At 46.8% G+C, this 22,778-nt stretch overlaps 3 protein-coding genes across 5 annotated transcripts in view; 1 reads left to right on the forward strand and 2 right to left on the reverse strand.

The window, feature by feature from the left end:
• The window catches only part of PANK4 (pantothenate kinase 4 (inactive)), an 18,149-nt gene extending 17,278 nt beyond the window's left edge, over positions 1-871 (forward strand). Inside the window, exon 19 of the mRNA XM_005528357.3 lies at positions 476-871. Within this exon, the coding sequence (XP_005528414.1) occupies positions 476-689 (214 nt within the window). The 3' untranslated portion in view covers positions 690-871. The remainder of the gene's footprint in view (positions 1-475) is intronic.
• On the reverse strand, positions 771-11,872 carry LOC102103563 (putative glutamate receptor). 3 transcript variants are annotated; one of them, XM_088066465.1, is made up of 11 exons: positions 11,809-11,872; positions 10,770-10,881; positions 8,583-8,614; positions 7,518-7,577; positions 6,633-6,812; positions 5,657-5,883; positions 5,300-5,397; positions 4,573-4,790; positions 3,878-4,103; positions 3,147-3,394; positions 771-2,541 (listed from the first exon to the last, which is right to left on the reverse strand). In XM_088066465.1, exons 2-11 carry the CDS (start codon positions 10,840-10,842, stop codon positions 2,440-2,442), a joined length of 1,464 nt encoding a protein of 487 aa, XP_087922591.1. In that variant the 5' UTR covers positions 10,843-10,881; positions 11,809-11,872; the 3' UTR covers positions 771-2,439. The 3 variants fall into 3 exon arrangements, with proteins under 3 accessions (XP_087922591.1, XP_087922592.1, XP_087922593.1); XM_088066466.1 differs by having other exon boundaries at positions 10,770-10,878; positions 11,809-11,868; XM_088066467.1 differs by lacking the exon at positions 11,809-11,872 and adding an exon at positions 8,204-8,375 and having other exon boundaries at positions 10,770-10,857.
• A 2,055-nt stretch (positions 11,873-13,927) lies between these two features.
• The window catches only part of PLCH2 (phospholipase C eta 2), an 80,075-nt gene continuing 71,224 nt past the window's right edge, over positions 13,928-22,778 (reverse strand). Inside the window, exons 26-27 of the mRNA XM_088066486.1 lie at positions 20,427-21,480; positions 13,928-16,863 (exon numbers count right to left, since the gene is read on the reverse strand). Of these exons, the coding sequence (XP_087922612.1) occupies positions 15,131-16,863; positions 20,427-21,480 (2,787 nt within the window). The 3' untranslated portion in view covers positions 13,928-15,130. The remainder of the gene's footprint in view (positions 16,864-20,426; positions 21,481-22,778) is intronic.

A 22,778-nucleotide genomic window follows, 5' to 3' on the forward strand; every position in this document is an offset into this window, starting at 1 on the left:
TTTGGCTGTGGAGCATCCCAGCCACCCTTCACACTGGGAATTGCTTCTGCACTCCCATTAGGAGGTGCTTAGTGTGGATTTATAGACCTGTTACACTGCTCAGGCCTTACAGCTTTTGGCCTTTTTTTGTGGCCTTTTGTGTTCAGGACACAGCTGGGTCAGGAGCAGGTCAGGTTATGGCTGATGTCAGATCCTGCAGGTGGCCAAAACCCCCTGGGATTGAAGCCTCATTTCACCTTGTTTAACTGATTTCCTTCTGATCAGTTCCACTTGTGTCAAAATCCTAAGCTGGGTCTATTTAAACATTTCAATCGATCCCCTTGGCTTTCAGGTGCCGCTGTTTGTGGGCACCAGTAACTCCATGCAGAATCCCAGCGGGCAGCTTGGGGCAGCTCTGGGGTGCAGCTGCATGTGGGGCCAAGGTGTGACTGAAATGGGGCCGAGGTGTGGCTGCTCTGACCGCGCTGTGTTGCAGCCGCCTGGACCAGGGCCTGGCCATGCTGGTGCGGGAGCGGCAGACCGACCTGGTGGTCATCGAGGGCATGGGCAGGGCCATCCACACCAACTACTACGCCGTGCTCAGGTGTGAGAGCCTCAAGCTTGCTGTCATCAAGAACTCATGGCTTGCCGACCGCCTCGGGGGCAAAATCTTCAGCGTCATCTTCAAGTATGAAGTGCCCTGTAAATGATGAAGCTGGCACAGCCAATGGACTTGCACTAGTTTTACTTCAACTGTAAAGAATGTATTTTTATTACAACAGGGACAAGAGTTCACAGGAAATTCCGTATTTATATTGTGCTTTTGTGACTTAAAAAGCAACAATATGATTCACTCTATAGTCTACACACTCAAATATATATATGTATATCACTCATTGTTTATTTTGGTAAGTGTTTATTTTAATGCTGCAGTATTTGTGATGAAAAGACTTTATTTTTTTGTTCTGTGAGACATTCATATAGAAATATATTTAAATGTCAATGAAACCTTTTTTATACATCTCTGCCTACTCTGCCAGCAGTGACAGCACTTACCAAATAGTTTCTAACTGCTAAGTGAACCTGACGTTGCATTTTCAGCTGTTAGACTTGCCTAAATCTCCTGCTCTGTGCAGCTCAGCTGATCAAAGGGTTGATCTACTTTCTCACCTCACAAACGTTGCTCAGGCTGTGACTGAGTAAGGGTTGTTGATCTGAGTTAAGGATCAGCCCTAGTTTCCCAACACTTGTTTATTCCTAGTAGCAGGAGGGACATGGGAGGGAGTCCTGCAGCTACACTGAATTCCTTCACAGCAGCTGGAAGCTGAGTCTTACGAAGTTCCCCTCACAGAGAATATGCAGTGATGGAGTCAGGATCACCTGTAACTTCCCAGCCCCCTTGCTTTCTACTGCCTTCAGTTCTCCTGCTGGGACTGACAAGGATCAGTGTCTGTTCCTGCAGTGCAATTACAGCCATTCCCAAGGAACCCAATTTGCTTTTTCCCTCCTTCAGCTGTGCAGTTCATAAATTGAGTGATTTCACCACCAATTTGCCCTAACACTTACATGCCTCAGTCATCCCAGTGCTGAAAAACAGTTTAATGAGGAAAGTGTTTAACATGCAGCTGCGAAACCTGTTCCCCTGAACTTCAGAATTCTTTGAGAGCAGGAGAGTGATGCAAAACACCCTACATACCTCCTTGCAGGGGAGCTTGGGCTGTGCTGTGTTTGACTCAGCTGGTACTCATGGATTTCCACTGTCACTCCTCAATTCTTGGACGAGAACAAAACATTGTGTCACCCAAGAGTGGCCCTTATCCTGTGATGGAAAGGGACAAAGGACAAGCCCTGCCTGTCATTTCTTAGCTCCAGTGGTTCCTTGGTGGCAGGGGCTCCCTTTCTGAGGTTTGGGATGCAGGAAAGGCCTGTTGGGGGTTACACAGCAGCACTGTAAGTTCTGATTCAGGAATTGCCTTCCCAGGGACCAGCACCAGTTCAGGCAGGGCTGGGTGAGGCTATTTATAGTGCGGTGCTTAAGCTGCTGTTCCTGATTACAACAGACAGATGAGACCTTTATGCTCATGCATCATGACTGTTCCTCACACAGGAATTAGTAGCAGAGGCTTTACATTAACCTGTCCCCAGTCACTTCCTCCTACAGGCTTTCATGGACTTACAGGGTGAACTTCAAACCTAAACATGGATCTACCATCCTGGCCAGCTCAGCCCCAGTTTATCAATTTGTCACAGTTCCACTTTACCCCTCATCAATCTAAATTCTTCCAAGCCACTTCATTTCCTTGTGTCTGCAGCTCCACCACCACTCCAGAAGTGCTCTGTGTGTATGTAATTAGCAAACTAACACTCTAGGCTAGCAGAAAAACACCTTCCTACACTGAGATACAGCTCCTAGGATGTGGTACAACCCTAACACAGGCCCACTCCTGCAGCAAAACATCCTTAAGCGTTTGCCTTCCCTGATGTCTCCTGGCTTTGTCTGGAGGTTCCTTTTATGCGTAGACGAGTGCAGATTTCTTCTGTGAACACAGAGCAACAAGATTTCTGAAAGAGAAAGGGGGAGAGAAGGCTGTGGGTGGATTGTTCTGTGAATCTGTATTTTCCAGGGAGGGCTGGAGAGCAGGAGCACCGAGGGCCACACTCGGACACTGGTGCAGTTTCACTCTGTGTGTGTTTTCCTTGTCTAACGACTAAAGAACAGCCACCACTGAGAATAAACTTGTTGTGGATCATTTGCTGTCTTCTCTAAAACTCAGGGTAGTGGAATGCAGTTTGGTTGCCTTGGAATTTAAGGGGATGGGGGTGGGGGGAGGAAGGGGTGCTAAGGGGTTGTTTTATTTTTATTATATTTATGCTGTTCAGGCTACAAACCCATCCCACAGCCAAGGCTGTGAAATTCTGGCACTTTGAGGAGTAACTGCACAGCTTCCCCTCACCCCTTCCCCACTGCATGGCTTTCCTTAGAAAACCAAGGTCAGTGTGGAAATGCTGGGGCCTGGCTGGTGCAGGAGGGACAGGGGGAGGCAGGACAAGGTGCAGGGTTCACCTTGGCCAAAGGAGGGACACAGGGAGGCAGAATGGGGCTCACCTTGGCCAAAGGAGGGACACAGGGAGGCAGGATGGGGCTCAGTGCAGGAACCAGGGCTCACCTTGGTGTGTGCGGCTGTGCGGCGGCTGCTGCTGGAGAGCTCAGCCAGGGCAGCGAGGATACCGAGGGCGAGGCCAATGCCCAGGGTGAGGAAGAGCCCCCCCAGCGCTGGTGGCTCCAGGGGCCCCCAGCGGTCTCGGCTCTGGCGCAGGCAGCTGCTCTCCCACCACTTGTTCCGCAGGTAGTCCAGGTCACCCGATTCACGCAGCTTGAGCACGGCAATGGACAGAGGCTTGGTCCAGGGAGATGCTGGGCAGTGGGACAGGGAGAGACAGGAGGATGGGAGAGCTCCCAGACATGGTTTAGTTAAACATGGTTAATGGGTGTGGGGTCAGAGGTGTCACTGACCACAACACCCCCAGCCAAAGGCTTTTCCTGGCTAACGGTCATCCTGCCCTGGCCACAGAGGGATAGTAACACCTGTGAGATAAGGGCAGAGCAAAGGTGCTTTGGGAAAAGCAGGAGCAGACTGTCCCCTGCTCATTGTTTTAGGGGATCTGCATTCCTGGGGCCAAGGACACCCTTGGAGATGGAATATTTGTGGACTGGAGTTCAAAGTGAGAGCCAGTGAGTGCCATGATTAATTCCCCACAGAGCAGTGACCCTGCCGTGCAGCATTTTCACTCTGGTCACCCTCAACACTGGCATTGGCTCTGGCCTGTTTCTGTCCCTGCTCCTGCAGCCCCCTGCCATCCCAGGGAGGAGTGGGGCAGCAGAGGGGCACAGACTCACCCTGGGTGGTGGCAATGCCGAAGCCACGGGCCCCGATGACCTCAGGGGCCCTGATGAGATTACAGTGCCGGGCAGCCGCCAGGTCCTGCGAGATGGACTCGCCAATGAAGGCATAGTTGGAATCCATCACGCGCTGCACAGCCTCCTGGTAAGTCTTGACCAGGACGTGCTCCCGCCTCTTCTCCATGTATTCATAGATCATCTGGTGGATGGGATTCTTGGAGTTCTGCAGCCCAAAAATCCAAGTGTCAAACTCAAGTGTGAGACAACCACCAAATAATTAAAAATCTGCCTGTATGTGCAAGGGTTGTAAAATAATTTGGAGAAGAAGAGCACTTATAGCATGTGTGAACTCCTACAAGCACAGATTGTCGCCAACACTGGGGACGAGCGTCACACAAGCATATAAGTGTCATAGATGGCACCTGCTGCCCCAGCTAAACAAGGGCAGGCCCAGTAGAGATATTTTTAAAGGAGAATACAGAATAAGAGTTCTGTGCCTGCTTTCCTGTGAGAAGAGGTGGAAGAAAGGCTGAACAGAACAATAATCGTATTATTTGAAGTATTACAGTAAAACTGAGAGAGTCAACAGTGATGAGGGTGTTGTAGGGGTTATAAAGTCTCAGCTGTGTGACTCAGGCCCAGCTCAGCAGTCCTATAGCCCCTGTGTATGGGCACCATGAGATTCTCTGCACCTTGAAGTAGTAGAAAGTCGAGGAGCCCTCCAGCGTCCCAAACTCCAGATTCCTTTGCTTGACCAGGTCCTCAAAGGTCTGGATGGGGAGCTGCTCACTGCCAGAGCTCAGCAGGGCCGTGAAGTTGGCGATGTAGGCAGCCAGCAGGGCCAGGGTGAAGAGCCACCAGACCACGGCAATGACCCTCACTGAGAGTGCCTGGGGCCGGGGGCTGGCACCTGCACCACAGGGAACCAAGAACTCACCATAAATCACACAGGAGGGGACATGGGGCCAGAGACACACCAAGAACTGCAGATCCACCAGCCTGAGTTACAGAGACTTCCTTGAAATAAAGGCAAACTGCAGACCATGATCTGCAGCTACACAGAGCCTGAACCTGGAAGGCCCCACTGTGCTGGTCTGAGCAGCACCATGGCTGAAGTGAAGGGCTGGAGCAGCAGCAGTGGCCCAGAGCTCCACAAACTCCTCTGTACAAAGCAGCCATGCCATACTCAGCTGGGAATTGCCCAGAGCAAAGGTTACCCAGAGCAGAAAATATTCTCCAGCCAGATGCAATTAGCTGTACAACCCCAGTAGGTCTCACACCTCCCCAAACAGGTTCAGTGCTCCAAGTGTCCCTGCTAAGATACCTTTTCACCCCAGTGTCATGGAAGGAGCTGGGTGCACCATCATCTTAAAAACCCCGTTGCTCCCAGAGCTGCTCAGGCGCACCCTCCCAGCTCACCTTGCAGGGCCAGTGCTCCTGCTCCAAACCAGAGGCTGTTCAGAAAGGTGAAGTGGTTCTCTTCATTCTTTGGCTCACTCCATTCACAGGGGCTCAGTCTGTGGGAAAATGACAGGATAAAACCAGACACTGAGAGGGAAAAAATAAAAATAATCCCCATCAAGAGATCTGGTATTCCTCATGAGGAGTTCCCACTCGTAATTCTGGCTTAATCTGACAGGGTTTTAGCTTTCTTAGCCATTGTACTAGAGCTGTACAGGAGGCTCCTCAAAGCAAAAGGGTCCCTGGGACTTTCTAATCTTTTCACAGGTGAGAAAGCCACTGACTTGAATACAAACTGTGAAACAAATCTTGTACCTGGCGACAAGAAAGAGGCAGAAGCATGTGAGCAGGTAAGCAAATAAAAGGGCTGTCCAGGTCTCCTTGCTGAAAGGAGACAGGAAGTGGAAGAAAGACATGTCCTGGGAGGCTGTGTCCTTGCGGAGCAAGATCCCAATCCCAGTCTGCAGGAAGGGCGTGGTGAAGGACACCACCTCTTCCCTGGCTGAGGTAACAGTCAGTGGAGCCACTGCAATGTCAGCTTCCTGCCAAGGAGATAAAAACCAATCAGCCACCCAGCCCAGGGAACATTTCTGTCCCTCAAGCAGGTGCTTCCCTGGCTGAGTGGGCAGCTGTTGAAATGGCATCACTTCTCCACATCAACAGCCTTGGGATGGGAGCCCCAAGGAACAAGAGGGGTTTCCCATGGAAATCATTGGAATGGAATTACACCCAGTAGAACCATTCACAGTGAGGTACTGGTTGGTATCTGGGGCTTCTGGTTTCCTTCTGTAGCAGGAGCTAGGCTGGATTTGCTCACCCAGAACAAAAGGCTGTTCCTGTCTGACTCAGACTGAGCTCAGAGGGGCAAAGAGCTTTAACGGAAGTGTTCCCCACAGACAACAGAACATCAGCCCCAGGGAATGCATCTGATGGGGCAAAATGTGCATTCAAGCATCTCTTGAAGAGTCTGGGCATTGTCATTCTGAATGAAACTAATCTCACACAGGGGTTAAGCTTAGGCTAAGTTTTGCCAAGGTGTCTGCACAGTCTCACAGGCTACAGAGAAACACTGAGACAGACAAGTGCTGCCCTGCTAGTGCCTGGCTGTTTTCCTGCTGTGGCCATCTCCTTGTGCCTTATTTCCATCTCTGTAGGCCAAACCCAGCGCCAAGTCTTGCTGCCCATCAGTTCTACACTCCAGGCAGGAGAACCCCGAGTTCCTCAGCCCCTGAACAGATCCTAAGGAGGCCTAAGAGCTGCAGGGTGGGTGAGGAACACAAGCTGGCCTTACCCTTCTGAGGATCTCCCCGATCATGCCGGTCCAGTTGCCACCGGCAGCCACGGCTCCGTACTGGCCATCCCCCACCACCTTGACGCGGTACTGGAAGCGCAACATCCCTGCCAGGGCTCCCAGCAGGTCCATGCAGTATCCCTCCAGCTCCGCACCCCGCACCATCACATACGGATCCTCCTGGGAGGGAGGGACATACGCACAGCTGCGGCCTCCCAAGGGGCAGAGACACCCAGAGGAGTTAAACCTTGGCAAACCTTCCCTCTTATTCCTTATTCCTCTGCACATTCATGCAGGGACATTTCCAGGCTGGGAAGATAGTCCCTGGAGACATGAACCATCACTGGAATAAATGAACTTACTAAATTCCAGTACCAAAGGAATAAGTGAAAATCTTTTCTCAGCCTAAAAGCCAAATACTTTCATTTTGGCCCATCAAAGCCTCAGGCAAGGGGCACAGGCTGATGGCAGGATCAAAAAATTCACTGCTGCAGCTTCTCCTGAAAGTCCTGCTTGTCTGGAGCACCTGGGGATGCCTTTGGGGGATTTTATCACCTGGTTTTGTCCCTGTGTGACCTTTGCTCCTTCCTCAGGCCAGAAACAACACACAGGGGACTGAGCCCCTCAGGTGTAGCTCAGCAGAGAAGCCTGGCTGCCCCCACCCCGAGCACTGACACAGCGCTGTGCCCCAGGGACAACTTCCAAATTCTCCCTGTGCCCACTACAGACAGCTGGCACCTCTACACTCAAGCCAGCCCCCAAAGCACTGTGAGGAGCAGGGACATCACTGTCAAAGCAGTCCAAAGCACCAGCTGCACACAAATGGATGGGATATAAAAGGCAAAGTGCAGTTCCAGCAGTTCCCTGCCACTGTCATGGCCTTACCAGGATCGTTGTGACAGTCAGGGTTGGAAGACCCTCTCCTGCTCCCCGGGACTCTGTGCCCTGCAAAGCAGAAATTGAGGAACTGTTGTATTTCAAAATCCCAGGCTGGGCCTCACCTTGGGCTGACCTGGGAGGGATAGGGGGTGTGCCCAAGTTAAACCAGCCCCAAACCTGCCCCGTGAGCTGCAGTGACTGCTGCTGTTTCCTAACTAATTAATAAATCACAGCGTTTCACTTCATTGCCTGGTGCCAACAAAAATCACTGCAAATGTTGCCACACATCTTCAGATGGTGTGTACAGCCTTCCCAAGAGACCAATCCCTGCTGCAGACAAAAGAATTAGCAGCCAATTAAGGTCTCGTTAGAGAGCAATTCCAGGAGATACAGAACAGTTGGAAGCCTGAGAGGAGGAAAGGACAACGTGGATTCACTTCTGTGAGTTAAAGATACATCTTCCAATTTTACAGTCACCCAGCTCAAGTGGATTCCTCATCAAAGCCACTTCAGGGCAATTTAAGCTTTTTCTAGTGAAGTGTCAGTTTCTATGAGGTTTGTTGGTCTTAAAAGCATCTGCTTATTTTAAACTTACAGGGTTATTTTTCTAGACAAAGAGAGAGGATGTGTATAATGTGAATAAATAAATAAATAAATAAATAAATATGCAGTACAAAATATGCAAAAGAAACCTCAGTCCTTCCAGGATCCAAATGATCTTGTTTTAATACTCTCTGTGCAATGGAAGGGTTTGAGGGATGAGCTTTGTCTTGGAAGCTGTGATCACATGTTCCCCAGCTCTGCCAGCCATGAAGACAGGACTACTGGCAGGTTCTTCCCCAAGGCATGACTGAATTTTGAGCTCTGGACAAAAAATTTCAGTCAAAAAACTCCTCAGAAACAAACAAAAACAGCACAGACACAACCAGCCATGAATAATATACTTAAAATAATACCTCTTCACAAATCAAAGTCTTTAGTTTACTCTGACCACTATTTCTGAATTAAATATGTAAGATCATCTGCCCTATGCCTTCATTGGTAGCTCTGCACTAATGAACTCAAACATACCTTACTCACAGCATCGTCATTCCTCCCAGCTCCTGGAAAAAAACAACAAAATCAGGTTTCTTTGGGGCTTGTATTTACAGCTTCTCATTTCACAGTGCACTGAAATAATCAGAATTATCACTTTCAACTCTCAAACTACCTTTGTTTCCTCCCCCAGGGCACAGAAGAAGGCAGAGATAGGCATGGGGTGGGGCTGCAGGAGGTTCTAATGTCACTTAATGAAGTCACTTCATGTCCCTCACCCTCTGAGGGATGGATCCTGCACAGCCAATGGATACCTGAACAGGGGCAGCACCAGCTCTTCTGCTTCCTCACACAGCCCAGGTTTGCACCCATTCCTGCCAAGCCGTATTTTCCCCTCAGCAGAAGCCAAAAGTTCCTCATGTTTATAAATCCATATTGTGATATTGGCTTTCGCAAGCATTAGGATGAATGTTATATGCTTTTGCTGTGTCTTTCCTTTCTCTCTTGCTAGAAAGTTTTAGGCGTAGAAGAATTTCGAATGTTAGAGCTATGTCCTTCTGTACAAAGCAAGATAACCCCAGAGGGCAAGATAGTGGGGCCCAGGCTGTTTTCAGCGGAAGGACAATGGAGCCCAGACTGCTATCAGCACTGACCACTTGCAGAGAAAGGAACCCCAGCTCAAATAAAATGATGATCAGAAGAAATCAAACCTTTATAGTGCATGTTCTCAAAAGGTGGAACCAGGGAGTGGCCACGCAAGATACTTCTTGGAAAAATTTGAATATGCATTAAACCTTCACAGCAGGAGGGGATAAAAAGAGTGTTCCAAAGATATCAGGTGCGTTCCTGGCAAAGCGCCAGGGCGCCCAGCCCTTTTTAACCCTTTGCTTTATCTTTATCTCCTAATTGTCTTTTTGTTTATATTAAACCTTTTATAATTTATTAAGCAAATGAACCTTGTTTTTCACACTCACCACCCACTTCCAGACACTTTTTTCTCACTCTTCCTTTCCCCTACTGCTGCCAGGTTCTGCATCTGAGATGCAGAATTAAAACAATGATTTTGTCAATGTATTGCTTATTAATTGCTCGAGATGATTTTTCTAGAATCTGCTTAGCATTGCTCTCTGAACTCAGAGAATTTATGGCACAAAAGCCAAAAATCCTTCAAGATAAACCAAAAAATGTAGGGTGTTCTCTCTCTTTCAAGCAAAAGCTGTGAGTTTTTCTCTAAATATAACAGCATATTCATTAATTATGTATTTATTTTTCCTTCTTTGGTGTTGCATTTTCTGGCCTTGTGCTGAACTCCACACTACTGTAAAACAAAACCTGTTTTTTTCCTCTCCACTACAGTTCTCCATGGGGGCTGGAAATCTTCACAAAGGAGTTCTCTTGTCTTCCTTTAGAAACCCTTTTAAGCCAGCAGCAGCTTTTGGAGGCCCCTTTCTGAAGGCCTGTGGGGTTCCCCCTTTCTGAAGGCCTGTGGGGTTCCTTGGAAGCCAGCAGAGCGTTCTGAGGGCTCCAGCTCCTAGCTCAAAGGCCCTTTGTGAGCCCTCCTGTAAGGTCCAGGGGCGATGGGGCTGTAGCACCAATCCCAGGTCATGGCAGTGACACTTCCCAGCATCAAGCCTTCTGTCCTGGGAAACCTCCTGGGAGGCTGCAGCAGCACAGGACAAAGGGAAGGGCTCATCCCTCCCTTCCCCGTGGGTTGGTGGCTGCAGAAAGTGACTGTGGCTGCAAAAAATCAGCTTTTTCTTTGCTCCTACTACTGCTACTTTTCCTGTTCCAGCCCAGCCTTCCAAAGGGAGGCTCCTGCTGAACTCCTGGGGAAAAGGCTCCTGGCACTGGTCAGGACTGGCCTCACCTCAGTTTTCTCCCCCATCCTCAGCGCATCTTGCTGCAGCTCAAAGGGTCATAAACTCACAGAAGTGCAGCTTTAACCACAATAACCACCCTTTTTCTTGGCTTTTTTCATCTTCCTCCATCTCTTACCATCTGGATTTCAACTGCAGCAGCAAAGACACTTGGGGACAGCAATCACAAAGTCACAGCCACAGGGTGAGCCCTGGAGAATCTCTTAATAACACATTTGTAAAGACATTCTGAGATTAAGACAAAATCCTGCAAGCACTGGCAGGTAAAAACTGAAGGAATTAATGCTCTGAAGAAGAACAAAACCAGGTTTGGGTGCAGCCAATACTTATGAATCCTTTTCCTCACCTGCCTGGCTTGATTCCCTCAGGAGCAGCACGGTTGTAACCACACAGATTGTGAAGTGAAGACCTTTATCCATTGGAGCAGAAATTCTTGCTGTTCTAAAGGAACCTTCCTGCTGGAGGTGAAAGGCAAGCAGTTAATAGCTGGTTCTACAGTTCCTCATCACTGGATGAGATCAGTTTGTCCTGGATTTTCTGCTCCTTTTCCTGTAGAGCCGCAACTCCAAACCAAGCCTCCAGCTGAAAACAGTCACTACTGAGCTCAGCCAGAGCAAATACTAAAGAAAGGCTCTGGTGAAGTTCCCACTGCAGGAAAAAGGATGTGACAAACCTAAAAAAGGGGATTACCCACTGGTGTTTCTCTCCCTGTGGGTTCCCCCCCAGGGAAAGGGCAGGAGAGGAAGCAGCAGTATTTTTAACAGTTTGATGTCCAAAAAGATACAGGACACCATTACACCACAAATGATAAAAAATAAATTTAAAATGCCCAAGAAAACTTACCATTTATGAGTGTGTAGGCAAAAGCATACTGCATGTGACATGACTTGCTGCTGACTGATGTTCAGAAAACACTGGATTTAGTGATCTTACCTCATCAGTTTTTAGGAAATGCCCCCAATCCTGCATCCTATGACAACTCTTGGCATTACAGCTCAGTGCTTTCCCTCACTCATTTTCCCTGTATTTTTCAACTAATGAGAGGAATAATTAAAACCTCCACAAAAGGTTCTTTTAAATTTCAATGCTGATTTTGTTGTTGCTACTGTTAAGAAATGCTGCCAAATGGGAATATGTTGATCTTTGTGAAAGGACCAGATGAGAGGGCTGAGATCTGAGCTGTACATCAGCCAATACTGACTTTATTATACAACTACTTTTTAGACAAAGTAGCTGCTGCTCTTGGCTGTTGCCAGAGCAGCACAAAAACTGAGCAGCACAAATAGGGTGTAAATATGGATTAAAAAGCCAGGAAGGAGCCTGTAGCACAAGGCTTTGCCCCTTGCCAGAACCAGAGCACGAATTGAAGGCAGTTTCTCACTTACAGTGACTCCTTTGGCCCGTCTGTCCGTCGGTGCAGGAGCAGCTCAGGATGCCCGGTACAGTAGGAGAGGGGATGTCCAGGCTCGAGCATCCCATGCTGGGTTAAATACCCAAGGGGGGAGGAGGAGGAGGAGGAGGAGGAGGAGGAGGAGGAGGAGGAGGAGGAGGAGGAGGAGGAGGTGGAGGAGGAGGAGGAGGTGGAGGAGGTGGAGGAGGTGGAGGAGGTGGAGGAGGTGGAGGTGGTGGAGGTGGTGGAGGTGGAGGAGTGGCCTCTAAATGTGCTGGACCAGGGGACACCTGGGGCTTTGGGGAAGGAGGAGACCACACCAAAGGACTGCAGCTCAGTCCAGCAGCTGGATGCTGGAACAAGACTCACAAAATTCTATTACTGGCCTGTGGTGATCCTGTAAAATTCCTCCCTTTGGAACTGTCTCCAGAAGCTGTGCCCATTTTTCCTGCCTGTTGATCACACAATCGGCTTTGAAAGACACAATAGAATGTTCATTATCAGTGTTCCTGAAGGCCAAGCTGGAGGAATAGAGACCATAAATCCCATGTCTAGCCACATCCAGTACACTGCTTGTGATCTGGAGACTGGATTTTGGATCTTACAGTCTAAAGTCTGAAATCCACATCCAGGAGTCTCAGGATGCACAGGAAGAACATAAGAATGAAGAGCAAAACTGTGACCTTCTGCTGACTTAAATTGCAAATAATTCTCAAATGCTGGAATAAATTTCATTACAGGAATAAATAAATAAATTATGAATAGTTGGTCTTATGTAGTGTCACAAAACAAGCTGTAAAAGTGGTTGCTACTAATTTGGAAGTAAGAAGGCAAATTTCACATGTAGCCTAATGAGTTAAATCCAGACACTGTTGGTTAAAATTCCGAACAAAGGTAAATGTTTTGATGTGCTAGGTGATGATGCTTTCTGTGAGGTGTATTAATTTAACAAGTATTGCTTAATCTGATCATGAGACTTACTCTTCGAGAAGACACAAATAGGCCTTTTAAACATTAACTTTCCGAAGCTGTCAAGTTGCATGTACTTGACATTAAAGCTACAAAAGGATTAAAGTTACAAAAGCAGTGACTTCCTGCAGCTTTTCAGCCCAAAATTAAAGTATTACAAGAATGATTTTTCGTCCAGAGAATATTAATGAAATTTGCTTTGTGCTAGGACACAATGGGGGGCTCCTCTTGGCAGATCACATGTTCTGCTGCAGCCTTACCTCCTTTCCTTCAGAGCCTGCAGTGATTCTGTGGGGTCACCTCAGTGGACATCCCAAACCTTTGCTGCACAAAGCTCTCCTGGGATCTGCAGGATCTGAGTCTCGCAGACAAGCTATGAAGATCTGAGCCAGGCTGGAAAACTGAGGGAATATTTTCACACAAAATATGCTGAAGAGCATTTGAAAAGATTTAATCAGAAAATTTAACCCCTCCAACCTTACATTTTGATATCTCAGAGTTTAAATTTTGTTACTGTTTTGGTATCTCAGAGTTTAAATTCTTGTGGCTAAGTGATACTAAAATTAGAACCAAGAGCCCCTTTCCAGCTCTACAAGTGACAACCCTTCCAGGAGGAGTGTGAAGGAAGTTAAGAGCACTTTCCCTGTGCACTTTGCTGGGACAGGAATAGAAGTGATTTTTCAATCAAATGACAGGTGAAGAGCAAAATTGTGCTGCAGCATTTTCAGCCAGTCTTTAAACCCCCTCAGTGATGAAACAGGGCCATCTGTGTTACTTGTACAGCTGCTCCAGGATGGATCAGCTCCTTCTGTCTGTTTGGCTACTAATTCCACCAGTTCCCCCAGAATTTTCGTCCTCACAGCCAGGGCTCTGCCCCAGCCCCTGTGCTGTGTCTCACACCACAGAATGTCAGTCTCTGTCAGTCCTTGCACATGCTCTGGAGAACCTGAGAAAATCTGATTTAGGTCTGCACTGGCCACCACTCTGAAAAAAAGAGTAAAATTAATGTTATCCACAAAGGAAGTTGAAAAACAAAGCAGATAGAATAACCATGTTTGTGTATCACAAACCCCAGTGCTGTGTTATAGATAAAGAGTCACCAGCTGGAAGGTTGAATATGTTTAATTTAATAGTGTAAGGTGGTTTTACAAACAAATTTTTAAATTTTGCAATATACACAAAAGAATCATTAGAAAGGCAAAATATCCTTTCAATAATAAGGACTCTATGCAGCCTGAAATAAAATTAAACCTCTACTTCTCTTTAAAATTCATCTCAGTAAATATTCTTGTATATCACTGATAAAATGTACATCTATAATAAATGACATCATAACTGGGGACTGGAGGAACACATGACAACATCCCTAAAAATAAAAAGTAAAAAAAAAGGGGGAGGAAAAATTATTACTCTGCTTAGGTTGTTATTTAATTCTAAATATGTCTATCTGAAAAAATTAAATATCTCTCTTTTTTAAACATATCATTGAAAATTTTGCATGACAGTGCAATACAGAAATAGTCAAATTAATCCAAAAAGTGCTATGTACAGCAGCATTGTTAAAATACCATAAGAGACAGTGCTGTTTCAAGAAAAGACTAACATGCTTCATAGCCATTTCTGAAGTAAAGTCAGAAGATATTTCCTGTCTATTTTTAGTTATTCCCTTCTCTCTCCTGTCTCAATTCCCTCAGAGACAAGGAACAGTCACAGTTCAGTTTCAGAGTGTGCATGTGTACATACATGTGCAGACATATCTTTGCATACACACAGGTGTATATATAGAGATATAGATATATATAAAGAGATATATAAACAGGCTGGGTTTATAAAAGCATTGCTTTGGAACAAGAGAGCTCTTCTTCAAAGAGGAAATATGAATTTTCACCAAGATAAGCAGGTCCACGATGGAAGATGGACTGTATCTACTACATTATTAATTCACACCCTCAGAGGCCTCAAACTCTTCCAGAAAATAAAATGTGATTCTAAGTCCAGCCTCCTTACATCGATCCATGATTTGTAAGAGCAAAAATTACCTTAGCTGTCGTTAGCATCGCATTTAGCTATTAAACATCAAGGTTACCTATTGTCAGAAGAATTATTGAAATTAGTAAAGACCAAGAGCAAACTGCAAATGCAAGAAGTGGTCACAGACAAAGGAGGCCAAATTGGAGGCTGGGCAAGGTGCAATTAAAAATGAATCCTCATCTATTCTTTTGGAGTCATGACATTAAGGCCTCAAGGGAAGGCCAGGAAGAACCGAGCCGTGGCAGGATGTTTTGGGCCTCTCAGGACACTGTGTTTTGCAGTGACAGGAGTATAAACAGTGCCCAGTGCTGCCAGGGTCACAGTCTGAGCATGAAGAACACCTCGGTGTCTGCCCCACTCTCAGGCTGGGCTTTGGGCAAGGATGGCAGGGCGGTGTGGGCAGCAGGGTCGGTGCAGCCAGCCCTACCCACGCTGCAGGCACCCTCAGGGTTGCCCCTCTCCTCAATGGGGCTCCCCCCAAGCTGTGCCCGGCCCTGCAGGCGCTGCCGCTCCTGGGCCTGCCGTGCTCTGTTGGCAATGTAGCGCACGCGGCTCTGGCTGCGCGATGACGACCGGCGCAGCAGCCCAACACTCTCTCCCTCCTCCTCCGACTCACTGGGCTCAAGGCTGATCGGGGAGGTGATGTCGTTTTCCTGTTGAAAGGCTGTCAGCTTCTTCAGCTGCTCAGTCAGTTTGTCCTGGGATTTGGCCGAGGGCCACAGGCCCGAGGAGCGGCGCTGCTCTCGCATGGAGCGGGTGACGAAGCTCCTGCTGATGCTGCGGTATTTGCTCTCAAAAGTGCATACAATGTCGTCAGATGTAAGGTCCCCGAGGCTTTTGGACTTTGTCTGGTTATTCCCAACCATGTCATGCACTTTGGATTTGTTAGAAGATTGCCTGAGACTCTCCATGTAGAGTCTACTCCAGGTGTGCCTTCTAGGAATGGACGAGAACGCGTCCTGAGGGCTCCTGGCCAGGGGCCGGGGGCACAGCTCATCAGCTGGCAGCTGACCAGACCTCAGGTTGGGGTTGGACTTGCTCTTGCCTACCATTGGCATCTCATTGCTGCAGGCAGTGGCGGAGCGTGGACGCATCCCCTTCCTGATGGCCAGGGGCTCCAGGCTGTCATGGCGGATGCCCAGGTCCGGGAGGCTTTTGCGAGCCAGGCTGGGGAGAGAGAGGTCAATGACAGTGTCATTGGAGGACATACTGGACGAGGAGGACATGCTGTCACGGTGGCTGCCGCAGTCCAGCTTGCTCCAGATCCGGTCATTGACAGTGGCATCAAAGTACACTTCAGCTGCTGGAGACAGGCTGCTTGGAATTTTTATTAAGGCTGAGGAGTCTGATGTCTTCAGTCCTTCACTCTTTGCCCTTCTTGCCAACGTGTAAGAGCTCATGTGAGAAATAGAGACAGGGAGAGCCTGTGCAGCCTGGGCTTTCTGGGGAGAATCTGCCTGTGTGCTGTTAATGACATTGCTTTGCTGGGGTGGAACAGCTGCTGCACCCAGGTTTTGCCCTTTGGATTCAGAGGTGCTTTTCATGTCTGCTAATACCTGACCTGGTTGGTTGTTTTTCTTCTGGTAGTTTCCTACAGGTTGGCCAGCACTGTGACCTGCTGCCTGTACCAGTCTGGCTTTTTGGGGATGTGCTGCTGATCCACCCCAATCTTCAGCCTCGCTGCACTGTGTCCAGCCATTTCCTTCTGTGGGACATTCTGCCACACTTGTCCTCTCACCCTCTGGGGCTACTAAACTTGTGTCAGCTGCTCTTGGGGCATCCTGCCCTTGGTCTTCTGCAGCCAGATTTGTTCCTTGTTCTCTGGAGGGTAGGGGCTCCTGAGGCTGGTTGGGTGTGCTGCTTCCCTCTGATGGAGCTTCGGTGGAATGATCAGACCCAGATCCTTCCTCAGAATCACTGTAAGGGGTAACAGGCAGAGGGAAGAGAAGGCTGCAGTGATGCTTCTCATTGGCAAGGACAGGCTCTTCTGTGATCGTTTCTAGGCTGCATAAAGAAGTGACTGACCTCTGGATTGAGAAGTAGCAGATGTCTGCTTGGTAGGCATGAAAAGAAAAAGAAACAAGAAAAACAGAGATACAGGGTTAGTTATCTCTTAAAAATGACAGCTTAGACTAAGATTCATTCCTTATGTGTTGCCATTTTGTTTTCAAGGTACTAGTTGTCTATGTTAATCATGATTTTAAAAATAACTTGTGATTTCAAATGCCTGGCCAAAGGCAGCAAAACATTTTGCGCATTCAGTTTTAGCTGCACAAATACCTGAAGAAATCTCAGTCCATGCACAGCAGCACCATGTGACTGTTCTGGTTTTCTTATCAAACAACAACAGTACCCAGAATTTTTTGCCCTTTGTGTCCCCTTTTGTAAGACAACTTTGCTTCCTCCACCGTCCAGCACCACTTGCTTTGCAGTTTTCCTTCTTTCCAGCACTCAAACAGGTCAGGGTATCAGAGCACAGTCGGAGCATGTACAATAATCAAAACACCAGTTTGACCAGCAGATGTGATCCCAATAACCAACCACTCAGAAGAGAAGCAGCACAGGACTTGTGGAGCAGATTATAAATTATCTACATGCAGTGGAATGTTGGCAACGGGACTTTTAAAAACAAAATAAAAGCTTTAAGCAGACTTTATTCTTCTTAAAAAAACTTGGTAATTCCTATTTAAAAAAAACTCTGCAGACAGATGGGTCATGAACAGCAGGCTGAGAGTGCAGCCCTGGAGAATCCCTACAGCCACCAATTACCTGGAGAAAATGCTCCATTCTATGCAATGTTTATCACTTGCACCCTGGGAGCCAAAGCAATCATGCCAAAAATATTATTTCCCGTTATCTCCAAAGCACAGTGCAGACATGCATTCCAGAACTAATAAAGCACCACTAAGCCAGACCACAATCTTAAGGGTACACAAGCAGGTAATTATTGGGTAGCGAACAAACAGAAGCCAGGACTACAGGCAACAGGGTGCTCGAATCAGGGACACTCAGCAGACATTACCTTTGACTTGCTTGTCCTTTCAGTTCTTAACTAGAGAGAAAGTGTGCATGTAGAATAATAGGACAGAACAGAGGAAAAATCCAGTTAATGCAGGGAAGGCAGGTGCAGATAACAGGATAAATTAGTGCTGTGGGAGGGAAAGGAGACATAGGAATATTCACACATAGTTGTAGGATCCTAAGAATTTCTGACCAACCAGAGCACTCAATGGAATCCACACATGGACAGATATTAAGTTAATTTTTTTTTATCACACAAGAATGAAAATATTTATTAGTGTTGAAGAAACACACTCCACTGGACAGGGGAATGGAATCACAGAATCATGGAATCATGGAATCACAGAGTGGTTTGTGGCAGAAAGGGCCCTAAAAATCAAGTTTCAAGTACCCTGACATAGGAAATGACACCTTCCAGGCTGCTTAGAGAAAGTCGGACTCCTCCAAAGCCCTCTCCTAATGGAAAACATCACCTGCACTCCCAGAACCTGCCCAGGGAATACCAGGCCTTTCCTTTGGCACCAGGATTTCCAGCCCAGGGCAGGAACTCAGGGATGGGAGCAGCTCTTTGCTGAACTGTCCTGCATTATCTGGTAGCGTTGGAAGGGAATCAGGCATGTGTGCCCATAATCCAAATCCAACATTCCAGACTCTCAGTGTCTGAAGGAGTGTCCAGAAGAGCCCAGAACTGATCAGACTTATGAACTCTCCTTCTCGCTATCCATCAGCAAAGATTGGGGCACGCTTGGAAGGGAAATCACTGAAAAATGTAACACTGATGCCATAATGGGCCAGCTATAGTTTCCTGCCTTATCCCAGGGGCTCACTTCCCCCAGCAGAATACCAATTCCCAAGTGCAGCCTTGGAGTTGGTTTCCCTGGTTTCCTGGCCCAAGGCACGGCCTTGCAGGAGGATGGGAAAGGGAGCTGTTTGTGCAAACAGAGGGGCTGTCACTGGACCAGCAGCAGTCAGTCCAAGGCACCATTTCATCATTTTAAGGGTTTGCCGATTCCATGCTTGGGAAGTCAGATGGATTTAATCAAATTTCAAGCATATCACAATATTTGTTTAGTGACTTGGGGGGCTGGCAGGGGAGCTGGCACTGATAATGGGAAATGGTTTCATATGTCACAGTACTCAGAGTTTGTGAAAAGCCCAATGCCAATAATTTAGTCATAGAAAGAGTTCTGCTGCTTTGGATTAACTGCAAGACACGGGAACCAGCAAACTTCTCCCCTCCCATTGTCCTGGTATTTTCCTAAAAGCCCAAAGCAGATATTGGAAAAATATGTTAAAAAAAAAAAAAAAAAGAAGGTATAAAAAAATAGAAGGTACATTGCAGACACCCAACCAGATTAAACTGGTCAAATAAATAAGATATCTCAAATTTCGTTTGAGGCTGTTTGAGGCTTTCAAAGAAGCCCACTATAGGAGGGCAGTCAGAATCTTACTAAAAAACGGATTACATCTTAGGAAAGGCACCAAAGTCACTTCACGGTTCCTGAAAATGTAATCATCAAATTTCTTGGACAATTAATGAGGAAGGTGAAGGATTTGAAGAGGAGCTCTTTCAGTCACAGCCAAAAGCTGCACTTCTTACCGTCTCTTTACAATTCTGTGAAGCAGCAAATTCTTATCAAAATCTCTTTCCTACTCTCCCATGCCAGCCAAGTCAAGAGGAAAAATGCCATTTTTCTTACTAAAAGATCCTTTGATTGCTTTGATCTCCCATCTTTACAAACCCCCAGTTCACGGTACAGGTGCAGTCACACAGACCCAGTGATCACACTCCTGTTTCTGGCATAAAACAACCACAAAATACTGCAGCTTTAGGAATTTTCTTCTAAGTGGGCACATTTTGGTTTGCAGTGGGGAATGCCAGGAGTGGCCCAACCTGGCATATCACACACTCTGCTGCTCAGTGCTGCGCAGCTCTGCCTTCAGAGCCAGGGAATGTGTCTAACAGTACAGCAGAAATGTTTGCATACAAATTTAGGACTAGAATGGGCTGCTGTGTTTATAAAATATGGTCTCCTGAACACTCCAGAGCAGAGAATTCCATCCAGTAATTCCTGGACTGACAGCAGTGATTTTGCAAGATCTTTGAGGAGGGAACAGGTTTATTGTTATAAGAGAGCACATTAAACATCATTCCTGATGTGGTTATCCCTCAGTGGAACACAAAGGCTGATAAATGGAAATATTGTTTGTTGATATGGGTTTTCCATATTCAATCTCATTTAATGCTCTGGTTTGGATCCTAAAATTTACTTAGTATCATACCACATTCACTAAGGAAACCAAGGAAACAAAAACCCTGACCAAACAATCCCAACATTTATGGACTACTGACAGTGTCACTACCGCAGATGGTTAACTAGGCATGGCAAGGACTAATCTAAACCAGACACATCTACAAAAAAGAAAATAAAAATATTTATGCAGATTTGTTTTTTGTCATTGACAAAATTAAAAAAAAAGACCTCTTGACAGCCAAACAACATAAAGGAGCTTCTAAGTAAGAATTCTATGCAGAAGCTGAGACAATGATGTAATCTACAGTGGAGAAGGGTGAAGAAAATCTGGTCTTACCAGTAAAGAATATGGGGGATTTACTTCGAATTTCCTCCAGTTTTTGAACGAACAAGGCATTCATTTCCCTCTGTAGGGTGCCCACTTGCCTTCGAGAAGGTTCAGACCAGTGCTTGGGGAATTCTGGGCTTCCAAGGCTTTCTAGACTGCTGGAGTTTGAGGATATAGAGCCATTGCTGGCTGCAACCAAGTTGACAGTGCTTCCATACTTGCCACCTGATGGGCACTGCCACCACTGCCGGGAATGAGCCTTTATTCCGTGACACTTAGAATCACCACTTGTCTTCCCTGGGGTCACAAAATACTGAGTGCTCCTTGTCAGATCATCTGCAGTTCCAGGGCTGCTGCAAGGCTGCAAATCTGAGTGTGGCCTGGGCTGCCCTCTGATAACCCAGGTTCTGAGCTCTACCCTCTCCTCTGCACTGCTGGTCTGCCCAGGGTGCAGGGGGTCTCTAGCAATGGGCCTGCCAGTGTGGTCACTCCACGGCCCCTCTGGGTCAGGGCTCTCTTTGGAGCCAATCATGCATTTCATGCAGTTGGTGGCCACTCCAATCCTGCCCGAGCTGTTGATGGCACAGCGGGCGAAGACGCTTTGCTTCTCGCCCTGGGGCTCCTGCAGCCTCACCCTGTGTGCCCTGGGCAAGGGCTCACTGAAAGGAGCCCTGGGGTGGGCACAGCTCTGCCCTGGCCCTTTGGGAGAGCCCTGGGCCTTACCTTTCAAGCCCTTGCCAGGTGCCTCCCCACTGGCACCGTCTCGGGGAGCTGGGGACGGGGAAGTACTTTCTGGCTCTTGCACAAAGCGAGGCTGGGAGGCAGCTTCCACTTCCCGCCCTTCTCCAGCCCCTGCAGAGCTGCTGTCCTTTGTATCAAAAGCAATTTCAGGAAAGCCCTTCTTGTTCTTCTTCTGGCTCTTGGTGGGTGCACTGGCTGTCCGTCGCAGGATGTGGCTGCTAAAGGAATGTTTACGATGGAGCTGCCCAGCAGCATGACTGTCCAGAGAGGCCTGCTTTGGATTTCTGAGAAATAGCCCTTTTAGACCTAGAGCTTGTTTGGCCTACAAAAGAAATAAAGAAAGATTAAAAATATAAAAAATCCCTTATAAAAAATGCAAGGCTCTTCCTCTGGGCATAGGAACTCATGAGCAAATGATCATTCACATACAGAGTCTCCTGCTATATTCCTACCATCAGCATGAGAACTAACCCAGAAATAGGACAGGCATTAAAAATGAAAAAAAACCACTAACAGCAGCTTTCCAAAATAACACATTTCTTTTTTTTTTTTAAAGCTATGTTTTTAGATAACATTTTCCAGCCACACTTATCTCTGTATTTGTCATCATTTTCTTTCTAGCATGTAACTACTTACAACATCTACATAAACATTAAAGCTATCGAGAAGACAAAAAAAAAAAAAAGAAATACTTCTGTCTACAAGGATTTCATTCTGAAAGCTGAAGAGTTTCTCGGTTTCACCCAAAGCAGGTGTATTTAATGTTCTTGTTGTAAATGCATTTTCTAGGAACTGCTGGGAAATAAACACTGACCATAAAATAGAATAATTTTTCAGTATAAAGGAGTTCTACACTTCAACTGAATTCAGCATTGTCACGAACAGCAGTTAACTATAAACACACAAAAGATCATTGAGTATTTCAATTTCTACCTGTGTGATTACATTTTGGTAATTTTTCCTACCATACAACACTTATCCCAAGACACTCGTGTATGTTTTCAGCACTGAGGAAACACACTATAAACAAGGGAAGTTAGTCAGTGTCATAATACAGTTCTCCATAGTCTTCAGTAGTTATTTAAGCATTAAACACATAAATTCACCATCATGAATTTCCCACCACCATACAACTGATTTACATTTCAATGAAACAGAGTTTCAGCATTCCTGCAGACATTCCAGGTGTACTTGCCAACTTTTCAAGCAGCAGGCTGATGCCTGAAACAGTGTTGGTTTGCTCAGAGATCACTTAAAGCACAGAAGGGTATTTCTCTTTTAATCTATTTCTCCCCCTTTGTTCTCTTTATTTCCCAGTTAGATCAGACTTTTGAGCAGCTGTAGCATCAAGAACAAATAAACCCAGAGTACATCATGATGGAAGTGCATTTTAAGAAGCCCATGACAGAACCTGACCAGCAGCCATGCTTGCTGGCACTCACAGCACTGTTCCAGTGATGTTCCCTGTGATGTCACATGAGGTCACATTTCTGCAGGGCCAAAATATGGCACAGAGGTGTCTCATTTAAATTACAATGGTCTTTCACCCCCAAATAAACATTTGAGTGCATGCTCATGCATTTCCAATTCTGCTGTGCAGGACTTAATGGACAGATATTG

Source organism: Pseudopodoces humilis, chromosome 24 (assembly GCF_049639895.1).
Source record: "Pseudopodoces humilis isolate 2021_Gansu_Grassland_sample_001 chromosome 24, ASM4963989v1, whole genome shotgun sequence".
Taxonomy (NCBI): Eukaryota; Metazoa; Chordata; class Aves; order Passeriformes; family Paridae; genus Pseudopodoces; species Pseudopodoces humilis.

Coding starts and splice junctions, on each gene's coding strand:
- LOC102103563 (XM_088066465.1), bottom strand. CDS start 10,842: ATGGATAAAGGTCTTCACTTCACAATCTGTGTGGTTACAACCGTGCTG. Junction 6,813..7,517: donor TGACTGTCACAACGATCCTG/GTAAGGCCATGA, acceptor CCTCCCTCCCAG/GAGGATCCGTATGTGATGGT. Junction 5,398..5,656: donor TGCCTCTTTCTTGTCGCCAG/GTACAAGATTTG, acceptor ATTTTCCCACAG/ACTGAGCCCCTGTGAATGGA.